The sequence below is a fragment of the Neopelma chrysocephalum genome, unplaced genomic scaffold (genome assembly GCF_003984885.1).
Source record: "Neopelma chrysocephalum unplaced genomic scaffold, ASM398488v2 Primary Assembly neopelma1_24, whole genome shotgun sequence".
NCBI lineage: Eukaryota > Metazoa > Chordata > Aves > Passeriformes > Pipridae > Neopelma > Neopelma chrysocephalum.
Window position 1 is genome coordinate 46,808,009 of NW_020897693.1, and position 27,468 is coordinate 46,835,476.

Here is a 27,468-nt window from a genome sequence, read left to right on the forward strand (position 1 = left end):
TGCTTTACTACTTGTAAGTGGCTGAGGGATTAGTTCTTTAGATTTCTGTATTTTTATAATCCACAAGGTAGCTGAAGAGAACAGTTAGAATTGTTCCATGCTTTCCAGCAAGGGACCTAAATTTCCCATGGTAATTAGTTTAAGCATGTATCAGCTTGGTTTCTTGGGAAAAAAGGAACATTTGCTCTTCTAGGAAACATTTTCAGTGCCCTTACTCTAAGAATAGCAATCTTCTTTCTGTTTCTTCTCAAATTTCAGTAGTATGGCTTATCTTTCATTGTGCTGCAGTATGGAGATTATTTTAGATGATATACCACTATGTTCTGCTGAAGGATGAACAGCTTATAGTGCCTCATTCTGTGGTTTTCTCTTTTTTTTTGCCTTAACCAAAATTAATTCACAAATAAAGACACTTGTGCCTTGAACACGGCCTCTTCTCTCTGAGCGCATCAGTTCCTTGATGACCCCAGAGGGAACAGCAGTGCTGAAATACTTCAAGTAGCAAACAACTCCCTGGCTATGAATTTAAGCACTGAAACAAAACCCTCCAGTTTCAATGACAACTTCCAAGAACAGAGCCAAAGCTCCAGTGCTGTGGCCTAGGAGATTGCTATCATTGCAGTGCCGGTGGAGCAGGCACAGCTCCCTGCAAAGGACGCAGGGACAGTGCCAGTTCTACAGGGACTGCCTGGAATGCTGTAAAGGTTGCAGAGCAAAGAACTGAAGCTGTACCCTTTGCTTGGTCAAAACAGAAGTATTGGAAGCAGGACATTACCCCTAAAGGGCTTTTTGATCTGGAGCAGCTGTGAGGGGGGTTTTTTTGTACCTTGGAGCATCTTAGAAGGGATAGTTGGGGGAAGGTTGGATATCTAAGCTACTCCTCTGGTACCCAGAGTGGACACGAAGACTGCTGCAGTGCTGACAGCTGAAGCTAAGCCTGCTGGGGAGAGGCAGTAGAGGGACCAGAATCCACAATCCATCCAAAAAGCCACACTATAGGGTCCTGGGCCCTTGCCATACCTCCTTAAATCCCTCTGGGACTAGCAGAGAGCAGGCACAAGCAGGTTGGCCCTCCTGCTGTGTGTTACCCTCTTCACCCTGCAGCAATCACACAGAGGGGCTCCAGGGTCCAGCCCTGCCAGGGCAGGAGCAATTTTGGCCAGAGCAGTGTGTGTACTCCAGGTCTCCACTGCCTGACAACAAGCACCTTGGTCCTCCAAGAGGAATAGAGAGAACTTTAGAAGGAAGCCAACTGTTATTTACGCATATTTTAAAATATATTTTGTTCACATGCACATCTCTGGCAGGCTTGTTTAGGAAAGTTGTAACAGTATCTGGCATCTCTTTGGTCTTGTGTACAAGATGAGGAAGTTTTCATCTGTGCCTTTAAAAAAACCCGCATCTCTGCCAAGATGTATTAGGAGAGCTGTAAAAAAAGGAGTCATCCTGTTCCAGGACGGCGAGGCTTATGTAACAGGGAAATCCTAACAAAAAGATACTCCCCCACCCTGCACACGCTCTTCCAAGGCACATGCCACTCCAGGGTTTTCAGTTGCTTGATTTGTATTTTGATCACATCTGCCACTGGTTTATTCAGATGTATTTACAAATATGTTCTTCCACATACCCTCATTTGTACATGCTATAGAACAGCTTTATAAAATGCAGCATGGCCCTCACCTCATCACAAGGGTCTTTAAATAAAATATACTGTAAAGTGCCATATATAATTCTTTTAAAAATACAGTTCTCATTAAAACAGATACTTGGCCACTGCATTAGCAGCTTTGTATACTGATACACTTTTAGCACAAGTCTATTTCTGTCAGGTGAGCGGGAGGCTCTCATACCGCCCCTCTAGCTCTCCAGTTTCAAGTCCAAAGGCTTTAGAAAATGAGGCAGAGGCAGATTGTCCAGAGCCTCTGGGAAATGCTCAGGTGAAATGGTCCTGATCAAGACACGCATGGCTCCGACAAACAGTGATGGGGGAGCTAAGCCCACCAGGCACTGGAACCTGTTCTCCCCCAGGAGGTCCTGCCACTGCTGCCGGTTGTCCAACAGTTGCTGTTTCATCGCAAACTGGAGGTCCTGAGGCACGAAGAGGAAGAGGCAGTCGAGGCAGAGGAGCTTGGCACGCATGTTAGCCGCCGGCATGTGGGAGATCTGCTGCAGCAGGGTGTCGACGGGGGTGTTCCCGGAGCTGTCCCGCAAGGAGGGCGATGCTCCGTGCCCGAGCAGCAGGAGCAGGCACTCGGGCCGCACCAGTTCGCAGGCCATGTGCAGGGCTGTCTTGCCGCCTTCCACGCGGCTGCAGCCTCGGCGGTCCAGGTGCCCGGCTCTGTCGCCCGGCGGGAAGGCTTGGATGGCCTTGAGGATTCGGAAGAGGATCCGGACGCGGTTGTAGCGGACGGCCATGGCCAGGTGCGGGGCCGACTGGCAGCAGCTGAAGCTTTGGCTGGGCACGGCCAGGGCGCTCTGGGGGAACTTAGTCAGCAGGTGCCGGGCGTAGGGCTGGTGGTCGTGCACCAGCGCGTACAGCAGCGCCTCCGAGGGCGAGTACACGCTCACCTTGCCCCCGTCCTCCCAGTGGAAGACCTCCATGGTCCGCATGTCCTCCAGGAACCAGACGGGCAGCAGGTCCCTCACCGCCTGGTAGAAGGCGAAGGAGGATTTCTTGCACTGCTTCTGGGACTGGGCGCCGCAGCCGCCGACCCACCGGACGCTCCAGGGCATGGCGGGCGGCCGGGCTCCGCCTGGGGCTGCCTCCCACCATCGGCCCGGACCTGCGGGGACGGACGGACTGTCAGTGTCGGGATGCTGACGGGATTCCCGGGGCTCCGGCCGGGAATTCCCGGGGCTGCGGCAGAGGCTGGCCGTCCCGCTCCCCCGCCGGCGCGGGGCACAGCGAGCCGCCGCGGCACCTCGGTGCAGGAGACACCCGTATCCCGGTGCCCGGGACGCCCACGTCCCCGGCGCACGGGCACCCGGTAACAGGGGAACGGCCTCCGCTCAGCGCACAGGACGCCCACGATCCTGGTGCACGGGAACCCGGTACGCGGAAACGGCCTCCCCGCGGCGCGCAGGACGCCCGTACGCCGGTGCGCTACGGAGAAACGGCCTCCCCCCGAGCGCACGGAGACCCCTCGCCCCTCCGTCCCCCCGCTCACCTCCCCGCCGGTCCCGCGGTGCCGCCCGTGCCGTGTCCGCCGCAGCGCTGGGGCGGGAGGCGGGAGCGGCGCGCGCCGCCGCGGGGCCCTTTTATGGCCCCCCCCCGCGCGGGCGGTGAAGGTCGGTCAGGACCGGGGAACTGTCCGGCCGCCGCCGATTGGCCGCCGCCCCGGCGCCCCGCGCGCCCATTGGCTGCGCCGGGAGGACGGGGCCCGGCGCCGGCGCGCGCGTCACGGCAGGCAAAGTTCCAAGAAACTTGGCTGAGGGCGCGGAGTCCCGGGGGGGCGGGGCGGGAATGCCGCGGGGCAGGGGCGGTGCTGCCGGGGCTGGGTTCGGGGGGGGACGGGGATTGGGGGCATGGGGTTACGGGGGCGTGGGGGTCTCGGGGTCTGGGGACATGGGGGCCCGGGAGCGTGGGGGTCCTGGGGGCATGGAGTCGCGAGGGTCTGGGGACATGCGGTGCCAGGGATATGGGGTCTCAGCAGGACGGGAGCCATGGGCTCCTGAGGTCCCAGAGGTATGGAGTGCAGTTACATGGTGTCCTGGGGATATGAGGTCCTGGGGATAAGGGATGCAGAGAGCAGAGAGCACAGGATCCCGGGGTCATGGGCTCTTGAGGTCCCAGAGATACAGAGTGTCCTGGGGGGTATGGTGTTCTGAGGATATGGGTTTCTGGGGATAAGGGGTACAGGGAGCAGAGAGCACAGGATCTTGGGGTCCTGGGCTCCTGAGGTCCCAGAGGTTTGGAGTCCAGGTACATGGTGCATGGTGTCCTGGGGGTATAGGGTGCTGGGGATATGGGGTTCTGGGCATAAGGGATGAAGAGAGCAGAGAGCATAGGATCTCAGGGTCACAGGGTCCCAAGTCTGTGCCTGGGGCACACCAGGGCCTGGACACATGGGTCAAGGGCACGTGGCATCTGGGCCACAGTGGGACCTGTGCACGGGGGCTATGGGACAGCCGGGCTCCTGGGCGTAGGAGGCTGCAGATGTGCAGTGTCCAGGCACATGGGTGCAGAGCAGGCGGTGTCACACCCCCCGCCCATCCTGGCAGGGCCCAGCCTGGCCTGTGCCAATCCCCGGCTTGTCCTGCCCACCCCCATGGGTGGCTCTGGCGGGAGCCTGGCACTGCCCTTCGGCCAGCGCACGTGTGCGCACATGTGCTTGTTGCTAAACTTGTGCCTCTCATATGTCTCCCAGACATTTGCCTTGAAGGTTTTGCTACAGAAGGGTGAAGAGATGGCCATGGTGTGGGGTGAGCCCAGCACTGCCTACAGCCCTGCACCAGAGATTCCCTTGGGGCTCCTGCAGTCCCTTGGCCCTAGAATGTGTGTGTACAGGGGACAGCCACACATTGGGAAAGCAAGTGCCGGCATTACTGGGATCTGCTCTCTCATAAGGCCTCCTTACTTATGGCAAATCCTGGGATCTGCTCCACCCTTATCTCCACAAGTGGGTTCAGAGCATTTCCCTCTGTGTTTGACCCCAGTGCTGCCCTGCTTGCAGCCATTGTCCGCTCAGTCACAAAGATCAGACTCTGCAGGTGGGCAATGCCAGTCAGGGATGGGTTCATGGCTGACAGCTCTGGTTTCTCCACCTTTGGGGTTTCCCAGCATTCCCCTCACCAGCACTCAGCTGCTGCTGTTCGCTGCTGGAATGGGAGACACTTTCCATACATCTCAGCACGACCTGTGCTCCCACATGCTGTGAGGAATCACCAGACATGGGCTGAAGTGCCCCACTTCCCTGCAGCCCTCTCTGTGAATCTGCTCGGGGTGGCAGAGAGACCAGAGCTCCCAGCGCTCCCCTTGACCCCAGTGAGCATGAAGCTGGTGAGGAACAGCTGTCCCCTTTGTCATGCCTCTTCTGAACCACCATTCAGCCGGGGAAACAATGCTTAAACTGTGCTTGGTTTGCTTTGTAACTTCTTCCCCGCCACGTGATGCTCACACCAAACCCCAGGGGTCTGCGTGAGGGGATGCAGGCAGGTGGGTCAGCCAGGCAGGATACTGCACACAGTGTCGTGTTTAGAAACTCTTGGTGACTACATCTGAGGAAGGGAATAAAAGAAGGATAACATGAGCTGAGCTGCTTTGCCGGAGAGAATTACGTCCAGTGTTTGTCAGCACGATTCGTCATCGGAGGATCCCCGCAGATCCACCACAGCTCCTGGCGTCTTGGATGTCAGCCACGGCACGGAAAATCCTCTTTCACCGCTCATTTCCGATTCCAGGTGAAAACTCATTAAAGGCAGCCGCTTCACCACTCCCTGCTGTCAGCAGGGCACTCACATATCAGTCATGTCCTATCACTTCAGGCATGGGACAATTTGTACCAAAGTGCAGGATCAAGAGAGATGGTTTAAAAATAGATAATTCTGCAGCCCTCCCTTTGTGTCTGCTGCAGCCTCACCTGCCTGTGCCTCACCACCCATCGCTGATGGCAGCAGTACCCGCCACCTCTCTGTGTGCCACCTGCTCTGGGAGATGGCCATGCGCAACCATGAGTCCCAAATCCTTTCCTCCTCATTGCCAGGACATTGTCATCGATTTGGATGTCTGATGTAGTGACCAGCCAAGTTGCCCAGTGTTTTTACTCATCGTCTACATGTGCCTGGGCAAGCCAAATGGTATTGAAGCCCAAAGGCAAGACATTAGCACAGTTGCAAAGCAAAATTGGCTTTTGTTCAGGAAAGTAATGTCTTTGGTTTGGAAGTGGGACTTTTTTTCGCAGGCCAAACGCTCCTATGGAGGTGGAGGAAAGAGTTACAACCATAGGGTGCTTTGGGCCCAGCACTGGCTTAAAAATTGGCCAGAGTTTGCTGAGTCCTTGCAACCTCACAACTGGATAACCCATAGGCTGGCCCCTGTTTGCAAAATGTGTTTTTCACATGCATTTGTAGGAAAGGCAGCCTTTTTGTGGGCTACACTGGATTTTATTTGCCCCCAAAATTGTTTATAGAGTGCCCAGCACTAGTGATGAAACAAGAAAGGTTTTAATTTTATGATATATATATTTTTTTTGTGCAGCACCATGGGCATGACTTGTTTGTTTGAAGTCCAGCCTGGTTTTAATCACCTTGAATTAAGTAACTGATCTTATTACTGATCCGACTATGAGAGGGCTTATCACAGGTTCCTTGGCACATGACGAAGATTACTCTGTTGGTGCAACCCCTTCTGAGTAATGTGACGTGTCCTCTCAGAGCTATTTTTGTCTTCACCCTCATGTGGGACCTTGATCCTTTGGTTTCTCCAGCCATTGACCAGCTAAAATCCTCTTAATGCTACGGAAACCCCAACTACGTAATGGGACGACAGAAAAAGCTCTGCCATTTCTTGTTGCAAACGTCATTTGCTTCCTGAGGCTTTCATTAAATTGAGGGCAGGATTGTATGGACTTAACGGACATGATTGTGGGTGTAATTAAAAACAAAATGAAAAGAGGCAGTATCAGGGAGCACACTGAACATGGTTAATGTTTAGTGCTAGGTTTGAGCATGAGATGAAAATGTGACGAGTACATCCCTTATCCTTGAACAGGGCTGAAGGATATGGAGTTTACTCCAGTCCTTGCAAGGATTCTGTGCATGGGTTTGACTCTGAATATTTACCAGTCTCCCCTCGAAGACCAAAGGTCAGCAGAGTTAGGACAACAGCTCCAGACCTGTAGTGGGCTGGAGCAGCAGAGCTGCCACTTTGCTTTAACCCTCTGGGGTCTTCGTCAACAAGTCAGAGAGAAATGCCTAATGTCCTGTTTAGCTAAAATTAAACATCTTCAGAGAGGAGTAGGGAATGAGGAGAGTCAGGGGTTTGCAGCAAGGGGCACTGGGCTGGAATATACATACTGTATGTCGCCCTCTTACTGCAGGTACATCACTGATCTCCAGTTTAATCTCTCTGTGCCACCAGCATCCTGTCTGTAGAAGGGGTGTAGTAATGCTCCTTCAACTGTCCTGTTTTAGCTGGTGAGTTCTTTAGGTCATGGATAATATGCAAGTATATTGTTTTGGTCCTTGAGGTCCTGGCTCTGTGTGGGGAACCCTCTGCTCTGCTGTGTTAGACTGGGACAGAGGCTGGTCATTCTGCGGGGAGACACAGCGCAGAGCTGCTGGCAGTCACTAGACAGGATTTATTCTCCTTTGGTGAGGACAAGCCATGTGAGGAGGTGGATGGCAGCCCCAGGCACTCTGTTCAGCTGTGATGAATAATAGCTGCTGCTGACACCTCGTGGAAGCCTTACACAAATATTTTCTCCAGAAACCTTTTGGTTTCGTTTCCCCTTCTGCTGCTGGTTCCCTGCCTGAGGAGCTGGCCCTTTGCTTCTGTCATCTCTGGAGCATGCAGCTGGGAAGGAGGCAGCAGGGCCCTTGTCTACCTGCAGCACCAGGGATGGGAAGAAAGCCGAGGAAGGCTGCCCGGGGCTGTCCTTTCCCTCCTAAAAATGGTGGTGAGTGAGGGCAGTTCACTATAGATATGTGTTGCACATCAGATGCAGAGAGGAGAGCACTCCCCTCCTATACATATCGGGGTCTGTAACACCCATCATGCACATGCCTTTTGTGTGCCTGTTTGCCCATCTCCATTTTTCAGGGGAGCATATTGGGAAGTGGCTGTTACAAATCACTCTGTCCTTTCATTTCAGCATCCCAAATCACTTTGAAAGAGAAAGAAAAGTTTTCCTGGGGAGTGCAAAAATATTTTCATTTGAGAAACAAGACCACTGAAGAAGCTGCAGAGTGTCAGTGGTGATCTGGGTTGGGGCATTGCTCCTGGCTCCTGTACTGGAACCATCAGATAACATCACTCCATCCGGGGGAGGAGTCGTGGCCTTGAATTTCGCCCTGTTCTCACCACTCACCACCACACTGCCTTGCTCAGCACCCACTTCTTCTTCCTCCTCAATCTTCATTTGTATTACAGTCACTCTCTACTTGCTTGACTTTGTATGAATCACCATTTCACACTGAGCCTGAGTTGCCCATAACTCCAGCTGCTTTGCTTTCTCTGCTGCATTATTGGGTCAGCTCCATCCTGACCCATGGCATGAAAAAAGATCTGCTTTGGAAACAACAAAGTGAGCAAGTCTTCACTTGTTACTCTTGTTTCCTGGCTGCTGCTGAGTGAATTCCAAAAATATGCATTCCAAATGATACTTGGTGACTGAGCGCTGGAACAGGTTGTCCGGAGAGGTTGAGGAATCTCCTTCCCTGGAGATATTAAAAGCTGTCTGGACACAATCCTGAGTAATGTGTTCCAGGAGACTCTGCTTGAGCAGGACTAGATGACTTCCACTGGTCCCTTCCAACCTTACCCATTTGTTATTCTTGGGAGCCCAAGTGATGCTCTGATACACTTTGTTTTGGAAAGGAAATGTCTCAACCAGCTCTGGAGGAAGTATATGATGTGAGGGTTGACCATTGCCAAACATCACTCCCAGCTGCTGGGAGGCTGAATAAATGGCTCAGTTGGTGTCATGGATTTTTTAAGGCTGTCATTGTCCACTTGGTGGGATAACCCAGTTTTTAACACTTTGAAACTTATTTTTTATTCTGGTTCCTCGATAGAGAAAAGTGGTCTTGCAGAAGTGAGATAGGCAGCAAGGTGATGAGATTCTTTAGCTGCAGCTGTCTCACAAGCCCTCAGGGATGCTCACAGGCTGTCATCAGTGTCCTCTTCACTTTGACTGAGTTCGTGGGCCACCCCTCATTAAGCCTTGATTTTGACACCTGTAATAAAAGAGCCACATTCATCCTTTTGGGAACTTGGGGAAACCCCCAGAGCTGCAGCAGAGATTAAATTTCATGTTACAGGGGGAAGCTGAAATGTGTAGTTGTCCCTTAAAAGACTGAAAAGTAGCCTTTGGGGAGCCTTTCTGTTTCGTAAGCAAGCGGTCGAGAGGGGTCAGAGAGCTCCTGGTGCCTGTGAAGGATTTTGGCCTTCAGCTTGATGTTGGTTGTTAAAAATATTTTCCCAGATGTATTAATACAACCAGACTGGATTGCATCTGAGCTGAACATTGTGAGCCTCAGGCAGGACATAAATATAGAAGCAAAACAGCCTGACATAAGAGTCATCTGTCCTCTTGTACACAAGAAGTGAAGGGGAAAGAGAGGGAACTTATTCTGTTGCAATTTTTAGACACTTCCAGGAATTAGCCCGAGCCTCAGAGATTGCCTGCACGGGGGTCCTGGGGCACAGAAGCCCCCATGTATCCCTCTCAGCCCCTGGTGTACTATGTCACAGGACTGCACATTTAGCACATTTTTAACTCAGGGTTAGATTTGCCTAGACAAGGTCTGCAATCGGGAATGACTATTTGTGTGATGTGTTTGCCTAACAGGATTACCCTTATCATAATGATATAGCAACCTGGCCTTGGCAGAGCAAACCCCAAGGGCTCAGGGGGTCAAACCCTTGCCTCCATTGCCCCAAATATGCACAGCACAGCTTGTCTCTTATCATGCAATAACCAGCCCTGCTTCAGCTGGCATTCAGATTTTGGAAAGAGCAATTGTGCCATGTACTGCTGCCTGCTGACATCACACTTGGCATTTCTCTCTCTGCACCCGAAAAAAAAAATCAATAATATTCAAAGGTTAGAAAAATGATGCAGTGTTTTACAATTAGCGAATGGGATGCCTTCCCCAGTGGGAATTGCTCTGAGCAGGTGCCTGATTGAATTCAGTGTGAATTTGTTTCCCTCTGGCTCCATAAGAAACAATGAGTTGCCTGCTTTTGAATTGTACATCTTAAAATCATTACAAAATCATCTGCTCATCCATAAAAGTATACCTGTGATTATTAAAGTTTGCTAACTTAAAAGACTTGAGGGAGGTGCAGGATGAAAGCTCAGTTTTCCCACAGATAAGTAGGACAAAGGCTTTGCTAAAGCAGAGCCTGACCCCACTGGTCTTATCCACCCAGGCTTATCCACTATAGTTTCTGGCCAGGCTGGGGACACCTCCTGGCTCCCTGTTGGTGTCATTTTAACCCCAGCACTTCTCAGGCCAGCTGACGTGAGCCTGTCCTTACCAGCTCCCAGGCTATTTGCAGAAGCAGAACCTGCCGCTCACTATGTGTCGGTTCCAAAACAAGCAGGATCCTCTATTTATAATGTGCTATAATTGGCCTGAATGAAACCTGTGGTTCTTCAGGCCATAGGGCCCCAGGACTGCTGATGCAGTGGCACCCTAATTCCAAGGGATGCTGCCGGGAATGCCAAAATGGCTCTGCATAAAGCCGAGGGATGTGTAGGTACGTAGTGTGAGCGGTACATTCACAGGCTCCTGGTTTCTGGAGCAGGCTGTACTCGCCAGGGCTATGTAGATCCCCTTCTCTAGATAAGATCTGGGGGGATGCAGCCTCTTTGGAGCAAAGCAGAGAGATATTTTTGTGCTGCAGCAGCTTCACTGTGTAAATGCTTGGGTTGCCACGGGGAGCATTACCTTTTTTTCCCCCCGAGGAATTTATAGCTGGGATGTGAGCAGGGCTCTGCGACTCAGACATTATCTATTCAACCATTGGGCCTAAAAGATTTGAGTTCACCTGTGATTAGTGTATATTTAATTGTGGTGGCGTGTGTGGCTGCTCAGACCCTGCTGTTCAGCATGGAACTGTTCTGACCTCGTAGCTCATTGCAGGACAAACTCCCGTCTAAGACAAAGAAAAGCAGCCACCTCACTTTTGTTTAGAGGCTGGTACATACAGTATAATGCTCACCCAAGGGTTGATTTGATCTGTCTTTGCTGTGTAAACTTCACCATTTGAATCGTAAAATACAATAGATGTAAGGCCAAGCAGAAAGATTAAAAAAAGAATTGGCTAATGCTTTGCGTGTCTTAGAGGACTTATTTTTATTCCCATTTGTTCATTCTCACTGCTCTTGGCTGCCGCTGGGGCTGTTGAAATAACAAACAGGGATGAAGAAAGAGGGCAGCTCTGCCGTGAGCTTCCTTCAGTGGGAAGTGGCTGCGGTGCAGCAGTTAACTCTAACAGCGACTGCAGCCTCTATAGCTTTGTGGCCTACATCCCAACAGGAAACCTGCCTTGTTTTTGTCAAAAAAGAGATTGGATTATCAGTCAAAAGCCTTTTTACCGCGAAGTGGTGTTTAGAAAGAGTCTGTCTTTCCCTTTTGCTCTGTCAAGAAAGTAGTCAGAAGTCTTCTAGCACTGCCTGCTGCTGCTCTGCTGCCAAGAAAACCTCCCGGGTCTGGTGATGAGGCCTCTGTAATATTTCCAGTTTCTCTGTAATTATTTTCTAATTAAATTTTCAAATCCAAGTACAATCATGAGGTTAAACCATAGCGAGTTCACAGTAGGGTCTTTCCGTTTGCTTTTTCTTTTTCTAAATCAGTAGCTATTCCCTACATGGAGGTGATAGATAATTATGTGCATATGAAGGTGCTCAGAATCAGGGTAGCAATGCCTTTTACCTGCTGAATTCAGCACTAGCATCACTTTATGCAACTTTCTGTTTGGAAGCATTGCTTTTCCAATTGTAACTGCCTGATGAGGTTTGTCCATTAGTATGTCTACTCATGGCTTATTAAGCAGCTGGGGCATTAGGGTGCAGCTCCCCTCGACAGCATTTTCCTCTGCTCCTCCTCATGCAATTTAGGGAAATGGGAGTAATGATGTTTCCAAGGTGTTGCCAGTGTTTTGTGATGCCTCCAGCTCAGAAATCAGAAATAAAAAAGGTCTAAAAAGATGATGTAAGGTAATGGGGAGATACATGATAAAAATAAGTCACGTATAAATAGTGAAGCTGAGAAACACCCAAGCCCAGCTGCTAAGCACAGGACAAAGGTTGGCTTGCTCCCTGCCCCTACCTGAGCTGTGCAGGGGCCCCAGTGATCTCCTCCCCTTTGGCTCTGCTCCCTGGACCTGTCCTGTAGCCCTACTTGGATACCGGGACCAGGACAGGCTCACTGGGCTCACCATCACCTTCCATCTCAGCAGCAGGGCTGCCTACAGGGGAGCAGCCACCACTGACCTGAACAGTGTGTTTGGAGGATTTTTACTGGAGAAAAGTGTGAAGCACACTTGGACAAGGTCTTGGGCTCCTTCGGAGTTTTTTTGCAGAGCTGCAGGTCTGGGCAGAGCTGGTGCCTGTGCTGGCCCCCCAGCCCATCTGTGTACCCCACACACACCAACATGGTCCCTCTCAGGCGAGGGTTGTTTGGTGGCTTTTGGGAGTGCTGATGTGTGGCAGCTCACTCGGACATGGGTACAGCAGCATCTCCTGAAACACCCAACCATGCAAGTGGGACTTTCACTCATGATAAGGAGCATTGCAGGAGACAGACAAAATACTCAGGCTCCCCTCTTTACATCTCTTCTCTGTTGCTGCCAGCCTTTAGCCCCACTCTCCTGCCCCCAAATCAGGGATAGCAGAATCCTGTATCCCAGTTTACAGTCAGGTGTTTCAGCTTAAACTACTGAGGAAAGTGGGTTGGGGCTAATATATCCGTGTGCTAGAGGAATGTAAGCCTTGGAGTAATGCCTGTGCTTGGGAGAGGTAATGCCATTGAGTTGGGTTGGGTTTTGTTTGGTTTGGTTTCTTAAGTGATGTCAGCATTTGAGATCTCCTAGACTTGTGTCTGGGTTAAACCCACAGGAAATGTAAGATTTTGTATCAGTTTACCCTGCTGTCTCTGAGGCTCAAGTGCTCCTGGAGCCAGCCTGCCCTTGCAATTCATGTGTTCTGTGAAGCAGAAAGAAAAACACACTGGCCAGGGTTCAAGCACCTTTCTTGGTTGTCTTGGTGATAAGTGCCTGATAAGAGTTCAAGGTCTTTGCTTGCTTGTGTAGAATAAAAGCAGCTTTTCTTAAGTTATGGCTGGCATCCATGGTCTCCCAGAGGGTGCTGATCAGTTGTTCCCAATGTCTGGGCTGTTCTTAGTGAGTAAGACAAGGTTGTGCTGTGTGGGTTTTAGTTTGTCCTACAACAGAGGTGACCTACAGGTTTTCAGTCTCTAGCATGCTGTAGTGGCTATGCCATGGCAAGCATTTGGGATAAGCTGAATGCATCCTCTAGAGGGCTGGGGCTTTGTGGAAGGAGTGCAGGATGGTAGCACAAGCCGACTGCAGTTGGTAGCCCACTGCACTGGTCCCTGGAAGCGAGCCAAAGATAGCTGCTGTGTTAGCACCATCATTAGGTTTCAGAGTTGACAGCTTGTGGAGATGTAAAGGCAAGGTAAGCCTTCTTGGTGCTGCCACTTCCAGCTTTTGTTGTCTGGGGAAAAAGGGAATGGTTCTCTGATGCTTGGTTTGTGCTCTGAGAGACTAAGCATGTTGGAGGGCTGGGGTTTGTTTAGCAGGAGTGTGTGGATGGCAGTGTGGGGAGAGGTGAGGCGAGGTCAGAGCAGTGGGATGGAACATTCAAGTTTGCTCTCAGGGCTCTAGTGGGCTGAAGCAGATGTCAGAAGCTGAAGTCTTTGGATCACCTGCAGCGGTGAGGATGGAGCTGCATCCACTGCTGCCTCCAGCCCATGCTCTGTCGAGGATTCCCCAGCCCATCTGCCTGACGCCATGGGACACTTCCCAAAGCTGGAGCCTCAACTCCCCTCATTTCTGTACAGGCTGCTTAGTCATTTCCCACTTATAAACAAACATTTTAGAGACACTGGAGAAGCTGAGCCACCAAGAGGACAAAGCTCCATTGCTTTTAAAGTAGCTTGTTCATCAACGAGTTTTATCATGCAGCAGCTCAGCCACTGATGAACTGAAACCACGCTCTGCTTGTGGTACAGGGAACAGGAAAATGTCCTTCTGGAGGCCAGTCTTTCAATCTTCAGCTCGAACATTTTAAGCATTGTAGTTGGGGTGCCTTTTTTCTGAGATTTTTTTTTTTAAGAAAAAAATTATTTTATTTTTCCTTTTCTTTTTTAGTGAGGCCTGGGTTTGTCTCACTGCCTTTCCACTGAGGAGCCCATGCTGTCTTGAGACCTCTCCTTCCTTACATGCAGAGGTCTTCCTGGATTTCTCTGAGGACACTTGCATTGACAGAGCAACAGAGATCTAAAGTGTGGTGTCTGCTGCAAACTAAAGGCAAACAATTCACCTCAGTCCTTGAAAAAGGAGGAATCTGCTCACACATGTTTAACTGCTCTCCAGATTCTGCGCTTTTCTAACCTTTATTTCCACTTGTGTGACCTGCCCAGAGGTGTGGGCTCACATGTTACTCCTGCTGACCCGGGCGGGACATCGTGTGCCTGGCGCCGTCCTGCACTGACGTGGTTCTTGAAAATCCGATGTGACTGAGGGCATCCAGAGCTTGGGGGTGAGTTGTTGCCAGGTCTCCTGGAGCACTACCCAGCAGTGCTGGAAACAGCCTCGGGGATAAACACTCATGCAAATGATCAGGCAGACCCTTCCTCAAAAAGGGCCTCCCAAGACAATGTTTGTAGGGCTTAAAGTGGAAAATTATTTCACCAAAAAAATTCCAGAGAGAGGGATAAGTAGTCAAAAAAACAATGGGAAATTTTTAAATAAAATTTTAAACAGCATACTGGACATTTTAATTGAGAGATTTATTCTTGTCTCATTAAAAAAAAAAAATCCAAATTCTGTTATTTACCTAAAAGCTGTATCATGAGGGGCGGAGGCTGCCAGCATGAGGCAGGCAGAGCTGTGGGGCTGAGCCAGAGCTCCTGGGTACCACCTCTCGTGCTCTGCCCTCGGGCTGTGGGCTGGCACAGGCACAGAGCTCCTTCCTGCCCACCGGCAGCCTGATAAACACGGCTGGTTTGTACTCACTGCTCAGCACAAGCTGGGTCAGGCACCTGATAAATCTAAGCCAAAAAAAGGAAGTGTACTGGGCTGCTGAGGATGGAGCTGCTGTCAATTTGTTTCTCTTGGCTCAGCAGTTTCCCCTGAGATCTCCATCAGTGAATCGATGGTTGGTGTCGCGCTGTCCTGTCTCAGCTCCTCATCCCGGGAGGTGGGTGTCCTCAGGCTGGCCCTGAGGGATGTGTGGCGTGCAACAGCCCCCCAGAGCAGCAGCCTGGGGCTGGCTCAACACTGAGCTTAACTCCCGTCGGAGCTGCTGAGGTTCACTTCAGAGCTCAGTGTGTGCCAGGTGCTCTCTGAACTGAGACACCTACCTGGCTGCCGGTGTGAGGAGTGCGTCACTATGTTACATAAACATTTTGGGTTCCTTCCAGGTTACTGCACTCCACTAGGAGCTAGAAAATAGCATTTTCTGCAGGACTACCCCTTCTGTAGCAACAGCCTGCTTCTGTCTCCATGAGGCAGATTCAGGTTTTCCAGTGACATTGGTCAGGCACAAAAATCACATGTTCTGAGAGACGCAAACCAACAGTTTTGGCTGCCTTACCCCAAATGTCAGATTCTTTTGGTATTTTTTTTAATGATTTTTATCTTTATGGCTCTTCTTGCTAAGCTATTTAAAACTAGAAAAACCAGAAGCTTGTTGTAATTAAATTGGGACCACGGTACAAATCACCAGGGCTCTTCCCACCCACGTTCCGGCCAAAGTTGACTTGCGGTGCCTGTTCCAACTTGCAGCAGCTGCGAGTGTATCGGCAGCCGAAGGTTCCCCCCTGCAGCACAGTGACAGCTACTGCAGGTGCCCCACGAGCTGGAGCTCGTTTATCCATGTGTATTTTCATGTTAAAAAAATGGGAAAAAAGAAGGCATCTTGCTCTGCTAAGATTCAGAGAAAATTCTACTGACTTCAGTAAACGCAGATGGGATTGTTAATGGCATGGAGGAATTCGCAATTATTGGAGCTTATTTTCTTTGTGAGGCCCAACCTGGGGAGTTTCCCAGGGAGACGTGTTAGGCCACAGGTATTGGTATAACAAATACGTCCACAGGTCAGCACCAGACACGGTTTTGCCCCTCAGCCATGATAAGACAGAAGAAAAAGGGGGCTAAAAGTTTAAATGGTTCAAGGGACAACTGAAAAAATTAATGGAGAAACTTGCTGAGGAATACTGAGGCAACACTACAGCCCAAGGACGTGCCTAAGAATCAAACTGTTGGAGGTAGTGAGAGTTTTGGGGAAAGCATTTTTATTGATTCTCTGTTCTTGTAGTACCCCCTCCTCTGGGTGCACCCAGGATGGATGGACCTTCACCTGATCCAGCCCCACAGCTCTTGTTCTCTTAAAGGCATCTGTGCCAGTGCTTTACAAAGCATTTGGGCTTTCTGTTGCTGCAGACTCTAACTGAATTTAGGCAATTGCAGGTAAATTTACTGCACAGAGGTCACAGAAAAAAAGCCCTTTCTAAGTTTACCTGGTTAGATCCTTTTCTAAAGGAAAGTTGAGCTCCTGAAAAATGTGCTGGCCTTGTTCATCACCTACACCAAAGTCTGCCCACTGTGTTCATCACCTACACCAAGGTCTGCTGCCCACCTTGTGCATCGCCTACACCAAGGGTATCTACCCGAGCATGTATTGACCTGCCCCATTTTAGGGACACAGTGGGGCTTGACCAGTAGTTGGCAGAGGCTCATAAAGCAGTAAAGCTTTGTTCATAAAGCTTTGTTCCCCTCTTACATGCACATACAGACCCCCTGAGCTTTAGCTGGCTGCTGGCGCAGCCCTCAGCTTAGCACAGACTGTGTTTTCTCATGTGAAATTCAATAAATTCAGCATTTTCAGGACCTCGGCATAATCAGGGTTTTCAATCTTCTCCTTCATTGCCTTCTAATATGCCCTCCTAACAATTAACTCTGTGTGTTGGGAGAATGCCAAATGCAGGGTAAAAGACTTCGTTTTTCTTTCCCATAATTAAATGTCGTGTTCGCTGCTGTCTCTCCCACTCGATTAAGTGTCCGTGTATGGTCTAAAATGCTCTTTGGTGAATTAGCATAAAGTCTGTGAGGATTTCAACCAACATTCTCCCTCCCGTTGCATCTGTGCAGCTCCCAAAGAGCAGCATTGGCTGGCGCTGGGGGCTGTTCCCCCGGCTTTTTTCGGGGGGTCGGGCTCAGAGAGCACTGTGAGGCTGCCTGCCCACCTCCCCTCACCCCCTGCCCAGAGCAGTCATGCCTGGATACAGAGCCTGTGACCCTCTGTACAGTGTTGTGGCTGTGCCTGGCTCGCTCCCACAGGAAACCGCTTGGATGTCAGAGGAAACAGCTTTTTACTGCAACTCTGTAAAAAACACTTGCAAACCTCTCCCTGGTCTCCATCCGTGCTGCAGGCTAATTGGGGCAGCTAGCTGTTAGGAGCCCTTTTCTTTAATTACATCTAAAGATATACTGGAGAAAAATTCCCCAAGAGAGACTCTGGTAACATCTACAGCACTGCATGTGATGGCAAAAATATAGTAGGGTGTCACTGGGCTAAAAGATGTGTGAGTTATGGGCTGGGAGGTGCAGTAAGTATCAGAACTTTCTATCAGTTCAGGGTGAGCTGGAAGCGAGATGATGGCTGGGGTCCTCAGCACAAGATAAGTAGCATGGTTGCCCTGCCTGGCAGCCCTGTCCTGGGGAATGGCTCATTCCTGCTTGGACGGTTTCCCCAAAATACATTCCCTGGAGCTAGTGCACTTTTTGCCACATCCCCCAGGGCTGGTCTGTGCTACACAACTCCAGGTAGAGGGTGCTGGTAGGTGCCAGGGCAGTGTGACATTCTCTAGGGACATGCTCAACTTCTGCTCAACTTTTCAGCACAGCCCTGGCTCCTGGCGAGAGTCTGTCCTTGTCTCCTTTACATCCTGCAATGCTTAGCCCCACTCTTTACCCTTCAAAATGTTCCTGGAGCCTTTTTTTCCTCTGACTGTGCTCATTTGCTTAAAATCATAGAGTTGTTTAGGTTGGAAAAAGATCTTTAAGACCTTTAAGATCATCAACCCAGCACTGCCCAGTCCACCACTAAACCATGTCCCTAAGAGCCACATCTACACATCTTTTTAATACCTTTAGGGACAGTGACTCCACCACTTCTCTGTGCAGCCTGTTTCAATGCCTCATCACCCTTTCAGTGAAGCCATTGTTCCTCATATTTAATCTAAACCTTCCCTGGCACAACTTGAGGTTGTTTCTTCCTGTTCTATTGTTGTTTCTTTAATTGTCATAATTCTTTAATCTTCACAACTTCAGGTTTGTTACCAAATTCACAAGCAGTCTCTGATACAGGAAGATGGGTCATTATAAGCTGGAAGAAGACTTGGTTGTGAGAGGAACAGAGCTGGCAGATAAACTTGGAATGTGGTTGTGAGTCCCAAGCCCTCTTTGCCCAGGGATGCCTCTGTTCCCCGAGAAGGGATCACACTGGGTGGGATCTTATACCACTGCTATTTCCGCAACTCCTCCTGCAGCTCTCTCTATGTCCCTTGGATAAACAGCTGCAGAAAAGGAGCCTTTGTTTCCAGCAGTGTTGGGGGAATGGCTCGTGGTGGTACAGATAACCCTGCCTGCAGACAAGCTGAGAGGCTGCAGTACAACCGGGAGGGTACACAATGTATTATTTGCCAGCTGTTTCCTCTCCTTTCAAGACCTTTTTTATAAAACCAGGGGATGGAAGTGATGCATGTGAGATGTGCAATCAACCACACAGAAGGAGTTTGAGCTTTTGTCTTGCTGGGTGCTCAGACCATCCCGGTCACGAGGAACTGGTTTGTGCAAATCTGTGTCTGGACCTCCGTGGTGTTTGACCGCAGGTGGCCCATAAATGTGTTTTCTTTCCTCTCTGGCTGCCTGCTGAAGACCTGAAAATCTGATTTACAGTGGTGCCAGGTAACTGCAGCTTTGACAGACGGTAGTAGGAACGATGCTTTAAACATACAGAGAGGCACTCCCATGACTGGGGTCTTGGGGCTTTCTGCTCAGGCCCCTGGGTGTTCACAGCCTCCCCTTTGCATGGCCCAGTCCCCAAGGAGGGGATAGTGACAGCCCCCCACTCCTTGGGCTGCAGATAAAGGAGATGCTCTCACCTGCATTGGTGAGGTGCTATGGAGAAAAGCCCATGAGAAAAAAATACAGGTCCCCATGTCCGAGTCCAGCACTGAGGAAAAACAATTGCCAAAGATGTGAATAAAAAGCATTCTTTTTTTTTCCTTCAATCTGGCTATTCAAATGGCCATGAAAAAGATGTTTGTTCTTTTCTTTTATAACCTCTTACAAGCTCTCAATTTTAGCATCCACTCCCCAGAGCCCATAAAATAAATGAACAAAATCCAAACCCGTAGCCAGTTCAAATTCTGTCTCATTAAATGCATATTAAGAAAAATGCCTCATCTTACATAAATATGTAATTGTTTATAAATCTGTAACTAATTTTAAGCTATTTGAAACAGTCCTATAGTAGAATGACCTTCTAGAAATGGAACAGGGTGCCAGCAGACCACACTAAAAGACAAGAACAGATTAAATGGGAAATACCTCTATTTTAATATATTTGAAATTTTTTTCCCTAGAAAACTCATGTTAAAGAAAAAGGTAAAATTTTTCATTTATTTCATTTATTTGGCTTTAAATAATATTTCCCCTATAGATGCTCAGCACCCTGCTATACCTGGGAACTGAGGACTTAACCTAGGGATCATCTGGCCAGGCACCTTCTTCTCCAACCTGTCACTTTCTAGCAGTGGGTACCCAACCTGCTTTCTACCAACACCTTCACCTCTGCAGAGCAACAGCAGAGTCCTGAGAGAGGTTATTGGGAAAGGACAGTATCCTCTTGCACTGCCTCTGCTGTTTGCATAACAGCTATCTCAGAGCTGGAAAACAGTCTTTTGTGCCTGCAGCTTCAAGGGAAACCCACGGCAGGGTGAACAGAAGAGTAGACATAAAAAAATATGGACAAACACATTACATTTCTGTTCTTTGTGCTGAATATTGATGCACAGTGCATTGCACCTGGCCTGTGCAGCCAAGTCCTACCCAATCCCCTGGCCCTGGATGATGAGAAATGCTTCCCAGCCTCCCAGGTCACATGTTGACAAGGTCTACGCATCAAGTTGAGACTAGTCCAGCCATTCCCCAATTCCAGCCAGGTGCTATTCAAAGAAAAGAAGAGCAAGGTTAAGTTCTGGATCCTCCTTCGGCACACTCCTTCCGGTACACTCCTGCTCCCAAGTGTACCTTTGCCATGAAACCAGAGGGTGGCTCCAGGCTTTCCCCCAGTCTGTCAGGGAAGAGAGGAAAAGGGACTCAAGTCTCCCAAGAGAAGGTGGAAACAACTGAGCTGGTAAGAAGACAATCCAGCCCTGTCCTAGCTGTGCCTGAGATCCAGCACTGATTCCCTCTGCAAGTACATTGGTGGGGAGTTAAAATGTTGCTTCCCCTTTTGTGGAAACTGAGCTGGCCCCAGAGTGGGGGTGAGCTTTTGCTGCTGCTGCTGGTGGGTGCATGATGACAACCCACATGACTACGTTCCCAGCAGTGGGTATAGCGAAGTGCTGCCAGATGATGACACCTCACACGGTCTCAGGGATGCTTTTAGATTCATCTATGAATAACTCCCTGTGTTTTCATTTCTGGAAACATAAATATGTATCCCCAAATGCTCCTGATTGTCACACGCCTCATCAGCCTGGAAGCTGGTAAATTGGTGACTGATTTCAAATCTGTCCAACATAAGGCTCTGTGATTGATCAGCATGGCCGGAGCCGTCCTCATCTCACTCCTATGCCAAAATCCTAGGAGCGTGTACTCATCACAGTGACAGGCTGGGAACAAGCTGAGGAGGAAAGCTGCAAGAGCTGGGTCAGTCCTGGAGCAGGCTGGCATAACTTCAGCTGATTTGAATGTGAATTACACCCATTTAGGCCAGGCCTGGAATTTGCCCCTGGCATGGGCTGGCTCTCTGCAGTTTCACTAAACCCAGTTGTTTGTGCCCCAAAATGCTGTCTGTGGGAAAAGAGCTGAGCAAAAGCAGATAGTGGTGCCACCCTGGGCTGTGGTTTTGCCTAGGAGAAGTGTGACTAATATGAACAATTCTTTCTTCTTGTGATCTAACTTAGAATTTAACTTTTTTTAAAAATTGCAGTAACGAATAAGTGTATGGGATGCAGACACATAAACTCTCATCCATGATCACACTCTCTAAATACTGGCTGATTCAAGTGTGTTTTGTTTCTGGATTTAAACTTCCTCCAGATTTAGTACTTTTGGAGTGGAGATTTTGTCACTCTGAGATGCTCAGTGCAAATATCGGATTTGATCTGGTTGCTGCCAGTTTCTTGGGTGATTTGGGATCTGGGCTTTGTCACATAATTCTGCCTCTGACACCAAAAGTCTCTTTGGGCTCTGGACTACCTGAGCTGCTGGGTTTTGGGGTACGAGGGTGTGTTGGTAGGGCTCCCTCACAGACAGGAGATCAGCATTTCCACTTCCCCAAGGGGTTACTTTGTAGCATCTTTTAGCTGTTGGGTGACTAAATTAGTGTTCCACTTAGTGGCAGCATAGGAGGGATATCAGTGACCCCACTGATGGGAACACACGTGCACATGTGTGTTCAAGACCAAGTACAGTGTAATGTCTATCAAGAAGATATTTGCAGGTGACAAATCTGCTGAGACAAGAATCCCCCAAACCATCCACTGCTGGTGGGACCATGTCCCTGTGCCCAGCACTGCCTCTCCATCCTCTGGCACCATGAAAATCACCCAGGGTGAGCTGCTGCCTCCAGCCAGCTCAGCGTGGATCTGCCAGTTTCAAATATCACCCTGAGCTATTATCTGTTACAAATGCAGCTCTTCCTGGGATCAAAGAAAGAAACGACATTGAAAAAAGACTCACCAGAGCTTTGACTTCATGTCCCCTGCTGGGGCAGGACAGCCACCCACAGGAGCAGCAGAGGACACAGCCATGCCCTGCAAAGGTCATGCTTCACTCCAGGTGGAAATGGCACTTTAGGGCACTCTCCAGCCTCTTTTAAAAGTCTTAATAATTTTAAGTCCCACATTTGGCTAAGGTAAAACAAATCGCAATTCTAGTCACTCACATGAGAGTTATTTTAGGATAAAGAGCAGCGGCATTTGCAGTCTGGTGAGACACTCCTTGCAAGTATTAATTTGGTCTTGTTGCTGGGGGGACTTTCTGGAGAAAAGAGTGTTGAGAAGAGGGGGAAAAAAAAAGCAGAGAAGGAAACTGGAAAGCGAAGGTCTTGTATCTGCTGTCTGGAGAGGATCTTCACCAACGGTGGTGAAATGTGCATGTCTAGATCTCTGTACCTGGGCAGAGATGGGGAGAGAACAGCAGTTTTGGCCCTAAAAATGCAGAAGTAGGAGGTGATATTTTGCTTTCCTGCTGCTCACCGGGAGTCACCCAAAAGCCTACTGCAGTGGAGAGCAAAATGTGGCCGCAGTGATCCAACACTTATCGAGCTGGGGAGGACCTGAAGTCAACTAATTTGGTAACAGCCTTTTTGTGTAGTGTAATCCCACGTTGGTCCTTAAAATACTAAATCAAGAGTGAAATCAAGATTTTTCTCACCACTGAATTTAGTTTAGCCTTTCCAAATGGGATAATACAGTGGAACGCCACATTTATTGGAGCTGATATATTTCATCCCATTTGATTTCCTAGTTTGTCTTGAGTGGTCGAGGACTTTCCCATAGAATAGCTTCATGCTCTGCAGACTGCTCAGAGCAGGTCATATTAACAAACTGTGGATAGTGCTTCAGAGACCATCTCAGAAACAAGAGGCTGTACCTCCAACCTAGGCTACAAGCCCCTGGGCTATCCAACATCAGGCTTCCTTATTCCAGCACTGGTTTTCCCAGGAGGACCCAGGCTGTATGAAACAAGCTATCGGTGAGATTACTGCATGGCTGGGCTCTGCTTCTGTGGGACAAGAAACTTCATTAAAGAACCAGTGCAAGTTGCAGGGCAGAGTGTGCACTGTGCTGAACTGGGTGGCGCTGGTTTGGAGGCTACTGGTACATAGGGAACAGCGGGAAGTGGTGTATCCTAATATTCAGTTCCCTGTGTGCAAAGGCTGTCACAGGATGTGTGACATACTTCATGGGCCTGCAACTGCTTTTGTTAATGTTGCTGGCCCAAGTGGGCTGGGAAAGGGTGGTCAGGAGAGATCCCATGGCAGACAGTCCAAGCACAGCCTCCTCTGCCACTGTAGTGGGATTGGAGGCAGTTCCCAGGGAAGGGCAGTGGGCTCAGGGGCCACGGCTGCCCTTGTCTGCCTCTGCCTGACCCGGTCCAGGAGGCATCCTTTCCCTGAGGTGGAAGAAAGGCACATGTGCATTGCAAGAAGTTTTTTGGGAATCCTTTGCCATTGGGTTTGCCATCCATTGCCCCTGTTTTCCACCAACCAGGTGCGGGATAGCCTTGGTAGCAACAAGGACTTCCCAGCCTGTTCCTTAGTCTGACAGAGGCATCCTGTGGTGCAGTGTTGTGAAATCCAATCTGTTTTGGTTTTTTTCTCCGTGACACAGATCTCACTTTACCTGCCTGTTTCCTGCCCACCAGCAGCTCAAGGAGCCAGATGTGTCTTAGACTGAGCCCTTGCTTGAAGTCAGAGGAGTTTCCACAGCTTTCAGTCACAGATCTGAGTGTGCCGATGACTGACTACAGCTTGCAAGGACCACTCCATGCACACAGTCTTCTCTGTCCATTGTGAAAGAGAGAGGTGTGACAGAGAGATGACAAACTGAATGAATCAGCAGACACTGTGTTTTCAGTTGTTTACATTCAATAGACCAAATCTTCAGGGCTGAATTTTTCTCTTTCAGTTCCTCTTGGGTGCTTAAATTACACACAATACTTTGCAAATATAGATTTCCACCTTGCGTGTAAAAACAACAAGATTAGTAGTTTTAGTGCAGATGGTTCTTGTAATACTGTTCTGATTCTAAATATTAAAGGATACTTTTAGAACCCCAGGTCCTCATTCATGGTATTAGAGTCAAACCTTAGCTTTCATTTTATTTTAAATTCTATTCCAGCTCTCAATTTCCAGCTTATAAATTTGCCCTAGAAAAGCTTAGGAAAATGAAAAAATTAAAAGACACTCTCAAATAAATTGCTTTTGAGATCATCGGTGATTTTTACATTAGATAATTTGAGCCTGGTGTTATCTCCAAGTTCTGGAATCACAGCTAAATAATGTCAAAAAAAAAAAAGGGTATTCTAGATAAGGTCCCTTTTAAACAAATAGTATGTGAGGAGCTGACCAATACTAAAACCTCTTGAAAAAAACCCTGTCACACAACCCAGTGTGTGAGTGCAACCCACCATGGTTTCTGCCTGGTTCCACAGGATGCTGTTTGGGCAACAATCCGGACCCACACCCAGGCCCAGGCCCATGCCCAGACTCACTCCCAACCCCTTGTACACCATCATTGCCCACATACCTGCAGAAACCCCCTGGGCTGCTAAACCCCTCACCAGGTAGGTGGTTAAAACATTCATTTAAACATCAAAACCTCCCAACAACCTACAAGTCCTACAGATTGGCTTTCAAGTGAATGCAGTTAGCTAAATGCTGGATATAGAGGGCACCTAGAAGCTGGAGGGTTTGGACTGGGAATCCCAAAGAGGAGTTGTTGCCTTGGGGTATTGATCTTTGCTGGTATGTTTGGTAGTGGTGTAGCAGTTCTGGGATTTGGGTTGGAGGCAAGCTTGTTTTGTTAATCTTTCTGCTGGGGGCTGAGCAGTGCCTGCAGGGAGCTTTCCTTCTGCCTTGGGAGATGAAGGTGGGCTTGTACCTCCCTGGAGGTTGTAAGAGCTGGGCTGGAGGCCAGGGAGGTTCGTTTGTGTTTTGGAGGATGGAGAAGCAGAGCCTATGCAATGAACAAGGGTTGGAGAGCTCTGTTCCTTGGGGGGCGTCTCCCAGAGGTTCCTCACAATATCTAGTTAGTGCTTTCAGGATATTGTTGCTGTGCTGGCTTCTAGTCTCCCTGGATAAAGTAATTATTACTCTCAGAAGCAGAACCTTACTTCTTCAGATGTGTCACTTTTAGGCTGATTTGTGGCTGGGTCTGGCCCTTCCAACAGCAACTGAACATGAACAGCTGAAGGCTTAACAGTAATATGCTTAGTGTAATAAGATCAATTATTTTAAATGCCTGATTAAGAGCCCTAGGGACCAGAATGCTCCCTCTGCAGGGGCATCAGTGAGCACCCCGGCACCAGTGGGTGAGGTTTCCCCTCCTCCAGCAGCTGTGTGTTGTATGCCTCACTCCCATGTCTAGCCCACTTTTAGGTGTAAATATAGGCATTTTGTTCTGTTCCTACCACCCTTCACTCCTGGTGCAGGTTGCATCGGGAACTCCTCTGACATGGGTTTCTGCCCTTTGAGCTGGATGGCCATGGCTGAGTTGCTTCATCCTAGATGGGAAACACACAGTGTGTGTGAGGGCACTGGAAATATGGGGCTCTGGGACACAGACCTTTGCACCCGAGCAGCTGTGTTCACACAGGGAGCAGTGCTACAAAGCACCCACACACGGCAAAATTAGCCTTAAACGTACTGGTGCCGCATGCAAAGTGCTCCAGAGAGGGAGAACCGGCTCAGAGTGAGGTGGGACAGAATGCGTTTCTTGCTCTAGCAGCTCAGCTTTCACACTGCAAGACAAAATATAAATTTCATATTGATGATAAAGTATATTCTACTAGATGTCTTCAACTATCTGTTCATATACTAGAGACTCACACCAGAAATTTAGGAGAGAATTCAATCTGAATATTAAACCAGCGATTCCCCAGAGGAAAGTTTTCTCAACTTGTCTGATTCTCTAAGGAGTTGGTATTCCCAAAGAACTAATTTTGTAACTAATGATCAGATGAAATAAGGCTCTATCTGAGGTTTAGAAGACCTAACTTGGCACCAGTTGAACACATATGGAATTTGTCATTAGTAATAATGAAAAAATTGTGTGAAACTTTTTCATTGCACATGCATTTTTTTCATTGAAAATGCACTTGGAACTAAAACCACTTTTCCTCTCAATCTGTGAGGTGAGTAGATGATTACACCCTCTGAAACCTGTATCAAATGGGATGTTCTACCTTTTTATAGCGTTTTCCTTTTATTTGAAGACCTTTTACAGAAGCCCACGGAAGTTGTCATGACGTGAGAGGCAGAAAAGTTGCCAAATGTCTTGGAAACACAGGCAGCTACTTCTGGGAAAGTGGATAGCTAAGGGCTAACAGGAAGGCAACTGCTTGATTCCAAATTTAGATTCAATGTCCCAAATAACATAAATCTGCTGAATTCCTGCTCTGTCTATTCAGGCCTCTTAAAAATCTTGCACTTGGGATGTTGTGTCTTAGGACATTTGAAGGTAAATTCTCTTCCTGTTTGGCACTAGCAGAAGGGCTGAGCTGATCACAGATTCTTTATTCTTTATTATTAGCATGTGTTGCAAAAAATACTAATTTTTCAACGTGCTCTTCCCTGGGCAGTGGAGGAACATGCAGAGCACAGCAGCTTTTACCTGGGTTAGGTGAAGGAGTTGGAAAGAGAGGGCTGAGGGAGGAAGAGGTGCTGCTGGGGAGAGGTTGGTGCTGTTCCTCCTAGGGATGGACTTTCCTGAGTGGGAGAAGGTGCTCTGCCTCCCCCCTCACTCAGCAAGAGCAGATGACCTGTTTCAGCAGTGTGGAACATCGTGGGATTGAAATGAGCCATTGCCAGATGACTGTTTGTTGGGTGATGGCTGGGAGAATCTGGGTGGATGTGTGAGAAAGGGATAGGAGTAAAACTGGGACAAGATCAGGAAAGAGAAATATTGGACTAATGGTGTAAATGGGCCTGTGTCTGAGAGGCACATGAAACGTGCTGTGGAGTCCAACAGTATATCCAAAGCTGGGCAATCAGCTGCATCCCAATGCCCAGCTGAAAGGGATTGTTCTCTTCAGTCCAGTGTCTTGCACAGCATCTGCTCCCAGTTTTCAGGGGAAAACTGAGTGCTACTTGCCTCCACAGTTCTCTCAGCAGAGACGGCTGGGCTGTTAACCCACTGACCCAGGCTTGGAGGAAAAGCACCCCTTGTTCACTGACCCCTTCCTTTCCTGCTCAAGCTTGGATATATTGTGCACCAGGACCTCACCTGTATGGTCTTCACACCTGAGCAAAGGCTGTAAGGAGTTCAGAAGGAGAAATCAAAACCAAAAAGCAGCTACAGACACCATGTGCCCAACCCTCCTTGAGTACTGTGGCATAGAAACACCTGAAACTCTTTCCTGGAGAGGTGTCGGCTAACTGGGAGGGGTAAGAACCTTCCTGATTGAGGTAGATGAAGAGATGGAGGAGACTTTGCTGCCCTTTGCATGTGGGTCCCTGCCTTCATGCCCTGGTGGGATGCAGTGATCTGATCTGTATCCTGGACAGGTGACACCCCCAGGAGACATGAGGATCCGCA

At 49.0% G+C, this 27,468-nt stretch overlaps 1 protein-coding gene and 1 long non-coding RNA gene across 2 annotated transcripts; one reads left to right on the forward strand and one right to left on the reverse strand.

Annotated features, from left to right (window-relative positions):
- Positions 1–1,253: 1,253 nt before the first annotated feature.
- ANKRD9 (ankyrin repeat domain 9) lies at positions 1,254–3,217 on the reverse strand. Its single transcript, XM_027674002.1, has 2 exons — positions 3,168–3,217; positions 1,254–2,783 (listed from the first exon to the last, which is right to left on the reverse strand). The coding sequence occupies exon 2, from the start codon at positions 2,731–2,733 to the stop codon at positions 1,858–1,860; it is 876 nt and encodes a 291-aa protein (XP_027529803.1). The 5' UTR covers positions 2,734–2,783; positions 3,168–3,217; the 3' UTR covers positions 1,254–1,857.
- A 2,370-nt stretch (positions 3,218–5,587) lies between these two features.
- On the forward strand, positions 5,588–14,615 carry LOC113963152. The gene is made up of 3 exons (XR_003532661.1): positions 5,588–5,796; positions 7,038–7,134; positions 14,060–14,615. It is a non-coding gene; the product is annotated as an uncharacterized LOC113963152 (long non-coding RNA).
- Positions 14,616–27,468: the final 12,853 nt, after the last annotated feature.